Here is a 16,356-nt window from a genome sequence, read left to right on the forward strand (position 1 = left end):
CACATGCATCTAAACATACATACACACACATACATATGAATGTTCTTGCATACAGAGACTTTTACTCTGATTTAGTTTTTTATTAGTTTTCGAATTTGGAATTTTGCAACATATGCTTGATTGGTTGTTTGACCTTGCAAATCTATATTTTGTGTTATTACTTGTTCTGCTTTTCATTTTGTGTTTATAGTAAAGTTGTATTGCTGAAAAAAATACTTTTTTTTTCATTTCCTTGAAGTAAATATATATGGGTCGAAATTGACCCGTAACACCATAGATGTTACTATAGTTAATAATATTAAAATGAAAAAATAAATGAAAAACATTTATTCAAGAGATGTGTTATAATACCCCTCAGTAATACTCAGGTAACACAACAACCTATTTTTTATTTAAATGATTCTCTTGAGGCTCATTTTACCAGTTTTTAAAATTGAAATTGAGGGCTATACTGAAAAAAAAAGGCCCAGAGGCCCACACCAAAAATATTAAAACTAATATTTTCATGGATAAGGAAGCCTAACAATGTAACCAAGAGCTGAGAAACAATTTGGATGATAGACGATTGCTTTTAGTGTATTTTAGAGATGATTTAAAACGCGGGTCGAAACCGACCCGTTAACATCGGAAATGGTAACAGAAAGCTAACACCAGACGAAGGTTAAATTAGTATTGGCGAATATCTCCACAATGAACGTTGGACCTGATTGTTTGACTAATTTTTGATCCCGCCCCCTTGTTTCTCTGACTCCACCCTCAGCTCACCCTCATTGGTTAGTATTCTATTTTCTTCACGTCTATTGGTTTACAGACATGTCGATCAAAGTTAAAATCCCGGACACGCCCTTTCCGCCCCGCCAGACGGTCTGGTTTGTTTTTATCCGCAGGTCCTCCAGGAAGTGGCGGTGGGCGTTCCTCCGTGCTCGTTCCGCTAAGATTCTCCTCATCAGCGGGGACGTTTCCAGATGTTTTTTCCCACCATCGTGGAGGACATGCCTCATTTTAAACCCACTCGAGACAGACTGTACACCACCAGATGTTGCGGATGTTGCCATGTCCGGACGGGGACGATCATCCTTGGGACATGGTACATGGTACGTCAGACGGTTGATGCTACAGCAAGCTAACGCTAACTAGCCTAGCTGGTCTAATCTTAAATTCGCTTCTTCGGAAATTATATAACTAATGTCAGCTGGACTGCGTGGGTTGACCCGTGTGAGGGATTTTATTCAGATGTTATAAAAGCTACGAGCTACGTTTTTTATAGCTAAATTTGCAGGCTAAATTAATCTGACGTAGCATTAGCATGCTAAGTTAACGGCATCGCAGCGCTAGCTTTAGCAGCGGACTGGCGTCGTATCGAGTTGGATTATTGGAATGTTTTAGTCGATAAAAATCACCCAACTTTTAAAATGCGGTTAGAATAAGAACAATTCTTTACACCAGAATACAAACCCCCCTAGTTCTAAGAGCGAGCACCACATTTAGCTTCAGAACACTCATTTCAAGCTAGCAGACATTCCGATGTCTTTGTTAACTTAGCAGATGTTAATTCAAAGCAGGTGTGAGGGAAGCTGATGTCTGATCAAATGGAAAGTAAATAATAATCCTGGGATTAATAATTAAGTAATTTTGGAAAGCGATTAACTGGATTTAATACTCTGTCTGGAGTAGCTAACGGTTTGCTAACGTTAGCGTTAGCTGGACTCCACGTTTCAGCATTCTGATTCCACTCACTGCATGTTTAATCCGTTGTTACGTCACTGGGATGCCAGCAAGAGCCGAGATTTTCCGTATTCTCAGTTTACACGCTGAAGAACGTCCGGATTAACCGGGGACAGCTGAGTGTTGCTAGGGGAAACGGGGTGAAAGCTGCAGAGACCTGAGAGAGTCGTTGTCCTGCATGACATTCCTTTTGTCTTGTGTTTTTGAGGTTGTGACAGACCAGAATGTGTGTTTTATCCACTCGAAAGGAGACATCCGTGTTCAATCCGTCCTGCAGTGTTTGTGAAGTTCTGGATCTGGTTAAACAAACAAGACGTGGACGTTGGTGTGAAACCGGACCCTATAATAAAAGAAAGACTGTTTGAGCTCCACACCTCCCCATTAAAGTCCAGTCTCATAAAAATTCAAGCCTAACATGTTCTGCGACATTGCGAGCTCTTTTTCCCCACATTGAATTTTAGCCTAATCTTTGCTTCGGCTAAAAACTGTTTCAAACAATACAGAAGATGTGCACCTCTGCAGCATCTGCACTCCAGCACAGCAGGGGGCGATATGCGCCCTTAAAGTTGGTTTGTGAGCTCCCACCAGTAAATATTACAATGAATGTGTGTGTGATTCGGTGATCTGTGTCGCATCGTGTTTCAGTTCCTTTACTATTATCCTTTCTCTTCCAGATTATCGTCAACTTCGCTTCATGCCAGTGTGAGCGATTTCTGTTTCACAGTAATTACAATTGGCAGAAATTGTGAACATAAAACAATGACTGCGAGGAATCCTTTCCATTAGTAAGATACAGCTAGTCCTCAACTTGCGAACATTGTGAGATACAAACACATCCTTTTCTGATTATTGTCCTGCAGTTCCACTTTCTGCCACAGACCACGTGGGGGCAGCACCTCTTACTGTTGTTGTTGGATGATCTTAAAAATTGGTTGAGATTTTTTTGGTGAAGTGCCTTCTCAAGAATTAAATTATATAGATCAAATTTTCTCGTAAACCAATCTGGTTTAAAACGATCATGTGAATCACAAGCGACGCTTAACGGAAAAATACGATTTTTATTTTTCCTTGTATTTTCTTTGTAAACAGATGTATAATAGAGAACTCTGAATGACCTGAACCTGAATTTTATTTAGTAGCTGTTGTTTTAATGTCCTATAATTGTTTCTGGTCAGTCTGAGGGAATATAACTTGAATATTTAGAGTATTAATGACATTTAAATGACCTCAAATGGTGATTATGGATTGAAATTTAATAAATAATGACTCACAAACAATTCAACTTGAGGACTACTTGTATTCTGACAGGATGCTAAACGTGTAGTGATGTGCTTCTTAAAACCCTTTCTGCTCCCCAGGTGGTCAACCTGCTTATGGGCATCTTACTGACGGTAGCCGTGACCCACCCGGAGAACGTGCCCACCATCGACCTGCAGTACGAGGTCATCGACCACTACTTTGCCTCGGACAGGATGTCTGGTGAGCCGTTAACCCTGAAGATCAGCTGCGTCTTTAAAACTCATCAAACACATTCCTGTTGATTCCACCACCAATAAAAAACCCTCCGCTGCTGTTCTGATGAGGTCTAACACATGAATCATCTTCCTCAGGCGGATCAACTCCCCACAGACTGCAAAACAAAACTCACGAGGACATCATACCACACACACACACACACACACACACACACACACACACACACACACACACACACACACACTTGTTCTTATTATGGTTGCGTTGCTGTATTTTCTCCAGGGCTTCTACTGGTCCGAGCTGTTTGTGTTTAAATATGAGAAACGTCTCCTTCTATGCTCTTGTTTTCGTTTCTCGTTCAGGTGAGGGCATTTTTGCGTCCCGATTCGAAGCGGCGATGTATTGTAATTGTCAGTGTTCGTCTGTTCGCCCGTTAGTCCATCAAATATCTTCACAACCGTTGCAGATAGAAAGATGGAACAAAGAGCACATTATTCATGCACCAAAGGGGATGAAAATGAGATGGTAACCTTGACCTTGAGAAAAGTAGATCAAGGTCAAATTTCAACCTTTGTACACTCGGGAACCGGATAAGATAGACAAGGGAGAAGGCCATTGTGAGTAAGACCATAGATCAAAGTACTGACTTTCATATATGGGTCATATGGTCAAAGTCAGTGCTTTGATCTATGTCAAAGTTAATAATTTGATCTATGGTCATTGGTCAAAGCCAGTGCCTTGACCTATGAAAGTAGGTCAGGGTAAAATTTTGAATTCAGGGGTGTCGCAGGATGTTGCGGTCTGTGACTGTATTAGATGCTAGTTGTGTTTCTGAGATGATGACTCAGCAGAAGAGGATTGGAAACAACAATGTGGGGGGGGGGGTCATTCAGCTGTAATTTCATGAAAAGCTTGTAAAAGTTAAATGGATTAAACATGTTGGATTTAAAACACAAATATGTTTTAAATGCGTTCCAATTCTCTGCACTCCCTTTTCTGTCCTGGTTGCAATCAGAACGTTTCTTTGCTGATTTGAACAACTTAGTATTTATTGACCAATTTCGATTTATTGGCGATAATTATCGGTATAAATTGAGATCACGTCTGCTCATTGACACACGCGTGTTTGTTTCCCCTGCAGAGAACGCCTGCGTGGGATTCGCCATCTCTCTGCTGATGCTCACCATCAGCGCCATGATGGTGTACGGAGCCATTACCGTAAGTGTGCTCTGGGGGGTGTGGTGCCTTTTTTTGGGGGGGGATTTCTCATTGAATGAATCAACTTTATTTAAAACGTCGAGCGAAAGGTTTAAAAAAGAAGCTCCTCCCACCTGTTTAACGTGTTTCTTTACCCTCCAGCTGACACCATCGACAGGGACAGGTCTGACAGCCTTTCAACACGGTGCTAGCAGTAAATCCATAGTCTAGATTTACCAGTTTAGACCCCCCCCCCTCCCACAGAGCCGCTAGTGGTGGTTTGTGTGTCCCGGTAAAATAATAAACAGTTGTAGGGGGTCATGTGACGCGACGGCTGATGACCACGTTGCTGATTCTCAACCCCTCCCGAGCCTTTCTATCCACCCAAACCACTTTTGATGATGCACCATCGTCATCATCATCATCATCATCGTCATGGAGTTCAGAATCAGAACCAGAAGGAACTTAATAATTATTGATAACGACAGCCTGGTTCTGGCTCAGAACGTCTCAGACGGGTTCCTTCCTTCCTTCCTTCCTCTCACGTCTGTTGGTCCCCCCCCCCCCCCCAGCATCGTGACGGCTGGCTCATCCCGTTCTTCTGCTACCAGCTGTTTGACTTCGCTCTCAGCTGCCTGGTGGCCATCAGCTCCCTCACCTACCTGCCCAGGATCAAGGACTACCTGGACCAGCTGGTCAGTGCCGATCAACACGCAAGACGCGTGAACGTGACGCGTGTGAAAAGTTTAACTCCTCCCCTTCCTCTTCCTCTTCCTCAGCCGGACTTCCCGTACAAGGACAACCTCCTCTCCATGGACTCCAGCTGCCTGCTGCTCTTCGTCTTGGTCTTCTTCGCCTTCCTCATCATCCTCAAGGTGAAATCATAGTGTGTGTGTGTGTGTGTTGGTGTGTGTGTGTGTGTGTGTGTGTGTGAGTGTGTGAGTGTGTCGCTGAAACCCTCCCCCCCCCGTCTCTCCAGGCTTACCTGATCAACTGCGTGTGGAACTGCTACAAGTACATCAACAACAGGAACATGCCAGAGATCGCCGTCTACCCCGCCTACGACACCCCGCCCCAGGTGAAACCCCGCCCACGCCGACTTGTAACGCCCACCTCCGTCCAGCAGGCGGCGCCTCTTCCACACGCTGACTGCTTTCTTCTCTCTCCCTCCCCTAGTACATCCTCCCCACTTACGAGATGGCGATGAAGATGCCGGAGAAGGAGCCGCCCCCCCCTTACATGCCAGCCTGAACACCAGCCCTGTTTGCCAAACACACACACACTCACACTCAACCATGTGCATTCCCAGCCCCCCCCACACACACACACACTTCTGTCTGACCTACTGTGTTTGTGAACGACCACTGAAATCGTCCTGACCGCCCCCCCCCCCTGTGTTGGTGTGAAGCGACTGAAGTACGAATAAATGAAGGAACGAATGCGACGTTTGAGAGGACAGAAGCTACCAGCGACCCCCCCACACCCCCACCATGACCTTTTTTATGTCTTAGCTAAAGGGATCCGTGAGGAAATGCTTGACGCGCCCCCGTCGATCCAACACCATCCTGTCTGTAAACTGATATGAAGTGTAAAAAAAAAACAACTAACGATGACAATCCACTGATTTTCGCTCTGATTGTTGACTCGTGTCGCTTTTCCCTCCCCAGTCGTGAAGATCTTGACTATTCCGGCTCCGTCCCTTCCTTTTTTTCTGTTTGTTATTTATTTTAGCTTTGCTTGTGTTTCAGTTCAGCACCCCCCCACCCCCACCCTCCTTTTTTTTTTTCTTCACCCCCCCCCCCCCTGCCCGGAGCCAACGGCGAGTCTTGTGAACATTAGTAGTTGCATGCTAACATGCTAATCAGCACCTTCATTACTTTACTGGTAATATGATTTTATCCTCGTGGAAAAAACTTTTGACTTCAATAAAAGTTCTGAGAACGTTTCTGTCGCCGTGACGTCCTTCAGCACGTTTAAAGTCCTCCCCACCACCATAGAAATGGGTTAAATTAGTTACTTTTAAATGAATATGATGAATTAAAACACAGGAAAACCTCGGTTTATGTCGTTACTCAGCTCCAGGAGACGCGATGTAAGTCGAGTTAACTAGTCTCCATACTAAACTGAAAATAACCATCAGCACCTCTGTACTGAACTTTATTAATGTATTTTAAGATTTGGTTAAAACAAATGTATTTTAATCTAACAATTAAAATCTAATATAGTACAGAAAAACTTTGATTTTTATTTTCCTGTATATTTTTTTCTGAAAACCAACAAATACTGTAATCGAGAATGAATGAACTCTAAACGACGTAAGCCGAGGTTTACGTCTGTTTGCATCAGCAATAATTAATATGTAGATGACATGAATTCTAAATCTTATGGATAAGTCAAAGGGTTGACTGATGGGCTTATAAGGCATTATAACCACCTCTACTTGCATGTAAACATTCATAATAAAGGCTCACGACGGCTATAACAGTCTGTACCTGCACGTAATAATGACATAAGGAAGAGTCATACTTGAATTGCTATGAAGCTTTAAAGCAAAGCATTCATTGCTGACTAGCAGTGGAATGGTTATAATGCATTATAACTGCTCATTCCTGTATCATAAGCAATAGATGGGCGCTTTAGTGACATTTTTGTCTTAAATATTTAAAATGAATTTATATAATAAAATCTTCATTTCTTATTACAAGAGCGTAATAAACACAATAAAAGAGGAAATGACGTCATTTTAACTTCAGCGCGGTCCTTGGAATCTTTTATTTAAATCATGTCATAACCTCCATCTAGAACCCCCTCCAGCCCGGGGCAAATATTTAGATCGTTCCCCATTGGGGGTGGGTGGGGGGTCAGGTCCCACCTCAGGATTGGACAGCCCCTCTGACGCGTCGGGCCGGGTGGCCCCTCATATGTGGAGGCGGTCAGACCCCCGCCGGGCAGGACCCAGACCGAACCAGACCCCCGGAGGACTCCCTGCGAGCGGACGCCATGAAGCCGTCGGTCGGGAGCCTGATGTCCGGCGCCGCGCTGCTGCTGCTGCTGTCCGGTGTCCGGGCCACGTTCCACCTCCACGGGGGGGACCCGCACCTCATGGCCGCGCAGAGCCACGCACAGACCCGACATAACGGCCGACCACCCGCAAGGACCCTGAACCCAGCAAGTAGGTTTAATATATAAGAGGATAAAAAAACACACTATTATTCTATTAAAATAACAGCAGTGATGGAGATAATTATATTTATTATTGGTGGACTTTGGTTATATGATTTTATTTATCTTTTTAAATACTTTTTGAATCTCTGAGTCATGATTTGTCCTCGTTTTTTAATGCAGTAATACTATCAGATTTCACTGAAATAAGATTTTTAAAAATATTTTTGACACTTTTTCTCTCTTGTGCATGAAATCTGAAATTCTAAACTGGGTGTTTAGAATAATCCCAGCTTGTTTTAACCTAAACCTTTAACTACTAACTAAAAAAGAAAGTTGTGTTTGTCTTCTTTGTGATCAACTTTCTAATGTTCTCCATCCTTTGCTTTGTGACGTGTAGTCCACCCACGTGACTACACGTACAGGGGAGGGTATCACTACCGCTACCCGACACCCAGGATCCCCCCACCGGGAGTGTATCCGCCTTTCCCCCCCTCTCCTCCGGTGACTTACCGCAGACCCTTCCTCCTCATGCCGCCCCATTACAACACATTCAAAGGTCCGAAGGGTCCGCGAACGCACCACGAACACACAGGTGCGTCTCCACCTGTATGGCCCCGCCCCCACGGAGGCGTAAAGGGCCTGTTCGCCCCCAACATGAAAGCTCCATGCCCGACAGTGCCGACACCACCCGAGCCGGTCCCGGTCCCCCCGGAGCCGACTGTGCCGCCGACCCAACAAGCGACCGCCGCCGCGCCGGTTCCGGTGACCCCCGCCCCCGTGACGCAACCGGTCAGTACCCAAAGCGGCCCCGTGACCCCCGTCAATGCTGTGGAGACAGGTAGAATATTACCTCTCCCACGTCACCCCACTCACTACTTCCGGTCCGGGTGTGTTTGTTAGCTTCAGAGACAGGAAGTCACTCCAGTGTGTTGGTTTATTGTTTGTATTTATTTATAAACAGGAAATAATAATGCTTGAACACGAGCCTATATATATATATATATATATATATATATATATATATATATATACACTGTATATACTGTGTATATATATATATATACTGTATGTACTGTATATACTGTATATACTGTATATACTGTATATACTGTATATGCATAAAGTGATTTATATATAAATATGCTTAAAAAGTGATTTTATGTATGTATATATGTATACATATACATGTATAAAATATATACATTAGTACATATAAAAATTCATACGTCTTACAAATAACAAAAAAACTCTCAGTGTCAGGCAAATATAAAGCTAATGCTATGTGCCTTAGCTTAGCATAAACATTGGAAATAAAGCAATAAAGCAGGTTTCTATAGCTTTGCTCTGATTGGAGGGAATGCTAAAGCTCACTTTACCTCCAGATAAACTTCCACAAGTCCCAAAAAAACAAATTATTCCTTCACGCAGGGATCATCTTCTAGAGAAACAAGCGTCTGGTGGTTTCTGGCGGTGATGTGTTTTGATTGTGTTTTTTTCCACCTCATCTTCAGTGTGTTACTTTCTATGTGTTCGCATCGTCGGTCTTCTTCATTCAGGTGGACGAGATAAAAGGATAAACGGTGAAATGACAGCATGAAGGACGACATCCCGACCCGTTTCACCAGAACACAACCTTTTATCGGACCGTTTTTAGCGATGCATAACGTTTTCTTTCTTCGTGTTGCCGATGGAAAACGTTTCGTGCATCGCCTCAGGTTGTGTGTTTCCGTCTCGATTAACCGACTTTCATCTATTTCATCAACTTTTTGTTCTGTGTACTGAGCTTTGTTCAATGAAATGGGTTTAATGCTGCCGTGGTCTTGGTTGATCACCAGAACTAGACTCTCAGTGCAGGAGCCGTCCCCTGGACCTGGTCTTCATCATCGACAGCTCTCGCAGCGTGCGTCCTGTTGAGTTTGAGAAGGTGAAAACCTTCCTGGCAGACATGGTCGACACGTTGGACGTGGGCACGGACGCCACCAGGGTGGCTGTGATCAACTACGCCAGCACGGTCAAGATTGAGTTCCTGCTCAAAGACCACTCCAGCAAGATGGACATGAAGAAGGCCATCTCCCGCATCGAGCCCCTGGCCACGGGCACCATGACCGGCCTGGCCATCAAGACGGCGGTGAGCGATGCCTTCACCGAGCAATCTGGGGCCCGGCCTCGCTCCAGGAACATCTCCAAGGTGGCCATCATCGTGACAGACGGGAGACCTCAAGACCAGGTGGAGGAAGTCTCGGCCGCGGCCCGGGCATCGGGAATCGAGATCTACGCCGTTGGGGTGGATCGCGCCGACATGCAGTCCCTGCAACTGATGGCCAGCCTGCCTCTGGATGACCACGTCTTCTACGTGGAGACCTATGGCGTGATCGAGAAGCTCACATCCAAGTTCAGGGAGACCCTGTGCGGTAGGACAGAGTCACCCGAGACCGTCTTCCCACCATTAACCCTGGTTCTAGTTCCTCAGTAAGGGGCACCTACAGTCTTCAAGGGGGTTTTGCTGCAGATTGTAGCTCATTTATTACATTTTTTGGAAAACTATAAAGAAAATCCCAGATGTTCTCAACTCCCAGATGGACTGCAGATGTCGGCACTAGAACCTGCTTGAAACGTGCAAAGTCTTGAACTTTCTTTGTCTTGTTTTAACGATAAAACTACAAATACAAACAGTCTACGTTTTACTGGCAAAGCGTCCTCACGGGAAAGTCTTTTAAATGTGCAGCAGAACCTCAACTTTTCAAACCAATCTGGAAAAGAGTGCAGATTGTATCGGATCAAATTGTGACACGTGTGTAGATTTTATTCTCCAAACCAAAAACCCAAAAGTCATCCGTGTTGCGGATCGGAACTGGAGATGCAGGTTGGCCTGAAATGAGGTTCTGCTGAGAACTCCTTGTCTGGGTTACCTCCTGATTGTCTTGTGGGCAGTTACTGTAGTAACTCAGGGTTCTGTCATTTGTTTTACCTGTATTGTCCAACACGTAGAGAACCAAATGACCTTGGCTGAGATGTGGTGAAGTTTCAGAATGGGAACCCGTCCTCCGCCGTGAAGACGTGTGGTCAAGTACAAACTGAGAAAATGTCATTTTGAGCCAAAATAGACTAGAAATTGACTCAACAAGCAGATATATGTTGACATATATCCTCCATCAGGAAGATACCAACCTTACTTATCTAACACGAGCTACGTACTGACAGATGCTACATGCTAGCACATGACTCTGCATCTTAACCACCACTCGTTCCAGGTCTGGACCCTTGCGCCACGGGACACGATTGCGAACACGTCTGCGTCAACAGCAACGCTTCCTATTACTGCAAGTGCCGGAATGGTTTCACCTTGAACGTGGACAAGAAAACGTGTTCCCCGAAAGGTAAGAGCGACTCCGGAATGGAAGTCTACCTGGGAAAAGGTGGAGTAGAGAACTTTTCCCTGTGCTTTCTCCTGCTGTAGAGGTGAAGGTGGAGGTGGTAGAGGATCCCTGCAAATGTGAAGCCAGGCTGGCGTTCCAGAAGCAGGCGCAGGCGGCCATCCAGCAGCTAGCGGCCAAGCATATCCTTCCTGTTGTTTCAGATGGAAGACGTTCTTCCAGAGCCGGATGCTGACTGCGTCTGGCGTACGACTGTGTGTGTTTAATGCGTTCTGTAGGTTTGATCTGGTCTCTGGAGGAGTTTCCTTGACTGGCTTCACTCGCCGATGTGTCTGGGAGGATCGATCGTCTGGAGAACGCAGTCGGACGGGGGTAGATCCGGACACGGCGGTAGGTGGTTTTGTTACTTTCCCTTCTTTCTCCGGCCTGGAAAAGCCTCCCGCCCTCCAGCGTTCAGTTTGACCTTTTGTTTATTTGCTCTCTGCAGACAGCCGCTTCAGACGTCTGCTTCCTGAACGACTGAAGGGATTTCAGACGGAAAGAAGCTGCAAGACACCAGAAAATTCTCAACTGGGAAAAGTTCCTCACTGGGATTTCTCTGGATGAACAGTGTGATGCTTCATTACCAAAATACTTAGGATTGTGTCATTCTGTCTGTATTATATGCTATATTAGGTTTATTGCATGTATTTTGTGTCATGTTTGTACAAAGTTAGAGATTGTATATAGTAATTTGTATGAAATTGTTTAAATAGAGAAGGAATTTATACGGAAATTACCTTTAAAGATGTTTAGCAAATGTCTTCTATTATATCTCATTAATAAAATGACTTCATGCTCTGTATTTAACCTGGAGAATGTTTATTATTTTGATATGAGTTTTATTTGTTACAAGTTGTGATAAATGTTGAATTTCTTTTGATGGTGATGACATTTAAGAGTAATAAATGTAACCAAGGAGACAATAAAATGATCCCAAAGGAGGTTTGTGTGCAATTTTTTTTATTAACATTTAAGTATTCTGTGTGATAGTATTATCTAAAATAATAATCATAATAATAATGCAAATAAAGAAATATTATAATAAAAATAATTTTATAATCTTTTGTTTAATAAAGTATATAATTCAAGCAGATTTGTCTGTATTTAATTACTTGTACATAAATCCAATGTCTTTATCTAATTATAACAAATTAAAGGAAAATTCTACATGAATCCAATATTTTATCCCAGTGATGTGAATTCAGTTGATTTCAAACCCCTCACATTGACTTCATTCAACAAAATTAAAGGGAATATCTTGGATTTGAATAAAATTCAAGGCCAAATTAAATGTTTCTTGTGTGGCTATGAAACCGTTATTATACGGTTTAAGTCAGCTGAGAAAGAAAAACTAAGAGGTTTCTGTTCAGAAAATGCTTTTACTCCTCTGACCTCTGACCCTTATGAAAAAAAACCCCTGACACAATCAGCTTTTATTTCCCTACTTTGCGCTGATATTTCAGCATCAGGGTTGTTTTCTCCACCAGCATCTGTTTCAGCTCTCCATCCTCCCTCATGTCTGTTCGACACCAGCGTTGCCAGGAGTCCAAACGGCAGCGGACAACAGAGCGCCTGTGTCTGCTCGCCGCCTGTGAAGTGAAGAGTCAACACTCCAGCGGTGACCCGGCGTCTGGTTCAGAGCCTCTCCCGCCGTCCTCCAGGCTCACAGCTGGTTAATGTCTGTTTGCCGTCAGGCGGTCGGAGAGGAGAGCCCACCGGAGATGAATGGGAGTCACACTCACCTCCGAGGAGACGCAAACACATGAAGGTTGTCGAGGACACAACATCTCCAAACAATTTTGTAGGTCAACATAAAGGAATAATTTAAATGTTTTATCCTAATATTGATGATCATACTTGTGAATTTGAATCCATATTTGTTTCCTGGATTGATTTAGTTGAGGAGGTTGATATAATTCTCATTTCAGTACTGAAAACGTGTAGCAGCCAGTTGGCTTAGCTTAGCATAAAGACCTGAAAGGCGGGAACAGCAAGCCCGACTTTCTCCAAAACTAAAGACCGTTAATCAAAAAGTTCTGATTTGAATTATTAAAAAGATACATATTTTATTCATCTGTTGGCAAGAAAAAAAAAAAACATTTTTAGAAATCCGCACTTCACAGAAAAGAATAAATTTACCTTGATGATCAACTTGTAGGTAGATACAAAAACTTTCTCCTTAATATTCTAAATATTCTCTTTCAAATTTGCTTTTTTCCCATCCATTCTGACGGTTTCTGCTTCAGTATCTGTTTTTCTTTCCATGTTTTTCCCCTGAAGCCTGACCTGAAGCTTCACTTTATGGTTAAACTGTAAAATGACGTGAAGCGTTGAGACATTTTTACAGCTGCACTGATATATGTGCGACGTGGCGATGGTGGGAGTCCGTTAGCGAAGAGGACCCCCTGGATAAACTGGTGTGATGGATGGATGTCCTGGTTCTGCTAGACCGGAGCGGACTTTGGTACCTCGTGTTAATTCTCTCAGCAAACAGCAACATTTAGTGTCCAAAACGATGCCCCAGTTCTCAGGGCCGCTCTACTTTAAAGAACCTTTCACATTCGATCATGGAATTCTGGAAAACAAATAAACAGATGACATTTAATTTTACATTAAATCCATCCATTTCGTACTTTTAGATGATATTTCCTTATATTTCAGTATAGTCTTTGACATCCTGGATGCTTTGACGATGAAGAAACTCCTTCATTCATGTGATGTAACGACCTATCTCCACACAGGTTGCATGTTTGTGCCCCAATGGTGTCAACAACCAGCGGCCTACATCTTTTTTCCTTTAGGTCAAACTCTTCTCCGTTTGATCTGCTTCAACTCGTCCACATAGTCCAGAGATAAATGGGCCAGGAAAGGGAAGTGCATGGACAGTGGGTGACCTCTGCCTCCCTCAGGTGCTGTTTTTGTCCGGTACAGCTGACCTTTTCACCCGGGAGATCGACTCAGAATTTCACAGCAGTTTGCTTATGGTTTGTTTACTGCAGCAAGTGTGTATGTTATCGTGAGGTAAAAGGAAAAACACTCACATAGCTGCTTTATCACAACAATGACCTCCACATAGTTAGACAGATTCTGTGTTTAAAATTAATCATCATTAAAAGACACAACTTTTTAAAAATTGTTTCAAATATAGCCAGTTTGCACAGATGACGTCATTGTTTCGTTTCAAAATGAGATTTGAGTCAAGTCTGCCATCTGCTGTTACAGAAAAAAAACTTATGATCATCAGTGAAGGTAAATCATTTTCATCTACTATGGAAATGTACTATTCCAAATTATGTGAATGAAATTGAAATAAGAAAACACACTGCAAGGATTTATTTTTGTGTGAAATTTGCTCTTTATCCTTTGTGACTCTTTTACTACTTCATGAATCAATTTTAAAATTAAACACTTAGTTTGATGTAGACTAGAAACTATGTATAGATGGGAGGATGCTCGTGTATCGATAATAAGTGATCAAAAATGTTTTGTTTAATAAGATTAATTTTTTTTTAAAAAAGTTCTTTACTATCTTTTATTAATACATATGTCACTACTTTCCATTATCTACCAGAATAAACTCATTTTATTCTGTTCAGAGGAAGTCCCGCCCACCGGAGACAACCTACAACGCACTTGGTCTTTTTCTTCTGTTACGTCACTTCCGCACAATAAAAAAAAAACATCCGTTCTCGAACCGATGGAGGAAGATAACTCTGAAATACTTGAAAGAGCTCACTCCGAGTTTAAAAAACAGAACTTTAAAGATGCAGAGGAACTTTATACGACATTTATCTCCTCTTGTTTACAGCCCAGGTACAGTTTATTATATTTACACCAACGTCACCGGTGACGAACTTTATTCTGTTAGCCTCTAAGCTGTGAGCAGCTGTTAGCTAATGGTGAGCTAATGGTGAGCTAACGGTGAGCTAACGGTGAGCTAACGGTGAGCTAACGGTGAGCTAATGGTGAGCTAATGGTGAGCTAATGTTTTTCGTCGCTTAAGTAACGACTCTTATTCCCACAGAGGTTGTAAAGCGAGTGATTTGGCCGCTGCTTATAACAACCGTGGACAGATCAAGTACCTGCGGGTGGATTTCTATGAAGCCATAGAGGACTACACTTCCGCCATTGGGACTGACAGCCGGTTTGAAACGCCGTTCTACAACAGAGGACTCATTCATTATCGACTGGGTAGGGAAAATTATCTTTATTTTGACACGATCTTATCGATTTTCTCTTGATTTACTGTGTGTTAAATGCGATCTAAATGCCCTTTAAGAAATCTTTCACACTTTTTCCTCCCTCTAAATCATCAAAAACTTGTTTCGTAATGAATAATCAGTTCTTTTATTACAGATCAGAGCTCAGACCTGATCATTAATCATTAATTAACATCAGGCTGGTGTGTTCTCTCGTAACACACTAGATGGCGCTGTGCATTCACTTGTGCTCATGCTGCCCAGGAAGCAGGTTTGACAGCACATCAGACACGTGATTTAAAAAGTTTTTCCTTCTTTCTGTGTTGCAGGTTTTTACGATGATGCCAAAGATGATTTCCAGCAAACCTTAAAGCTCAATCCAGACTTTGAAGACGCCAAAGTGAGCCTGAGACAGACGATTCTGGACCAGCAGCACAAGACCAACAGGGGATACTGACCAGCTCTCACATGAATAAAATACGCATACATGTTTTATGCATACTGAAGAAGACATGTGGGTTCTGTCTGATTACATTTCAGCAAAGATTTTATGAAGATAAACAGTTTAAAGGTCCATCCAGACTCAAAACTGTAATATCAGGTTGACATCATGGGATGATGAGCTCATAAATGAGATTGAACATGTGTTTGTAAAATTAAGCCAGAAACAGAATTAATCATTTTTATTCTATTACATGATTAATATTTTACTTTGAAGAATTTCACAAAATGTTCTGCCTCAATCTTCTTCTTCTTCTCAATATCACACAAATAAAATCCAGGTCTGCTTCATAATCTGTTCAACTCCTCTGCAGCATGAGGCTAATTTATAGCCATCAAAAATGTAAAAATTATGTATTTATATTTTTATAATCAAAGAATAAACTATTTTCATCACACAGCTGATGTTTGTGTGTTTATTTATTCATCTTGAGCAACGCCTCCAGACGTGGGTGGAGAACCACTCATGTGCTTCACCTGTGCGCCCTGTTGATTGATATATAAAACAGCTGATGGCGGCTCAGTGAGCCAGTCGACCCCATCGCTTCGGAGCTGGTCTGTCGGTGTGGGGTTTCACTTCCAAGTCCAGATACTGACTGGATTCTTCTAGTTTATTTTTGTCGTGTTTGGCTGATTCCAAACTGATGTGGCGGCTTGAAAGCGCGTAAGTTCATTTA

The 16,356-nt window shown here is 42.8% G+C and overlaps 3 protein-coding genes across 4 annotated transcripts; all 3 read left to right on the forward strand.

The window, feature by feature from the left end:
- Positions 1–869: 869 nt before the first annotated feature.
- Positions 870–6,001, forward strand: laptm4a (lysosomal protein transmembrane 4 alpha). Its single transcript, XM_068342280.1, has 7 exons — positions 870–1,094; positions 3,084–3,204; positions 4,343–4,419; positions 4,971–5,093; positions 5,178–5,273; positions 5,378–5,476; positions 5,575–6,001. Exons 1-7 carry the CDS (start codon positions 966–968, stop codon positions 5,647–5,649), a joined length of 720 nt encoding a protein of 239 aa, XP_068198381.1. The 5' UTR covers positions 870–965; the 3' UTR covers positions 5,650–6,001.
- A 366-nt stretch (positions 6,002–6,367) lies between these two features.
- On the forward strand, positions 6,368–11,905 carry matn3a (matrilin 3a). Of its 2 annotated transcripts, none has more exons than XM_068342278.1 (6): positions 6,368–7,570; positions 7,961–8,401; positions 10,815–10,940; positions 11,021–11,118; positions 11,257–11,327; positions 11,425–11,905. In XM_068342278.1, the coding sequence occupies exons 1-5, from the start codon at positions 7,399–7,401 to the stop codon at positions 11,311–11,313; spliced, it is 894 nt and encodes a 297-aa protein (XP_068198379.1). In that variant the 5' UTR covers positions 6,368–7,398; the 3' UTR covers positions 11,314–11,327; positions 11,425–11,905. The 2 variants fall into 2 exon arrangements, with proteins under 2 accessions (XP_068198379.1, XP_068198380.1); XM_068342279.1 differs by lacking the exon at positions 7,961–8,401 and adding an exon at positions 9,399–9,974.
- A 2,752-nt stretch (positions 11,906–14,657) lies between these two features.
- Positions 14,658–16,079, forward strand: ttc32 (tetratricopeptide repeat domain 32). Its single transcript, XM_068342920.1, has 3 exons — positions 14,658–14,792; positions 15,004–15,170; positions 15,508–16,079. Exons 1-3 carry the CDS (start codon positions 14,677–14,679, stop codon positions 15,633–15,635), a joined length of 411 nt encoding a protein of 136 aa, XP_068199021.1. The 5' UTR covers positions 14,658–14,676; the 3' UTR covers positions 15,636–16,079.
- The last annotated feature ends 277 nt before the right edge of the window (positions 16,080–16,356 follow it).

Source organism: Antennarius striatus, chromosome 19, assembly GCF_040054535.1.
Source record: "Antennarius striatus isolate MH-2024 chromosome 19, ASM4005453v1, whole genome shotgun sequence".
Taxonomy (NCBI): domain Eukaryota; kingdom Metazoa; phylum Chordata; class Actinopteri; order Lophiiformes; family Antennariidae; genus Antennarius; species Antennarius striatus.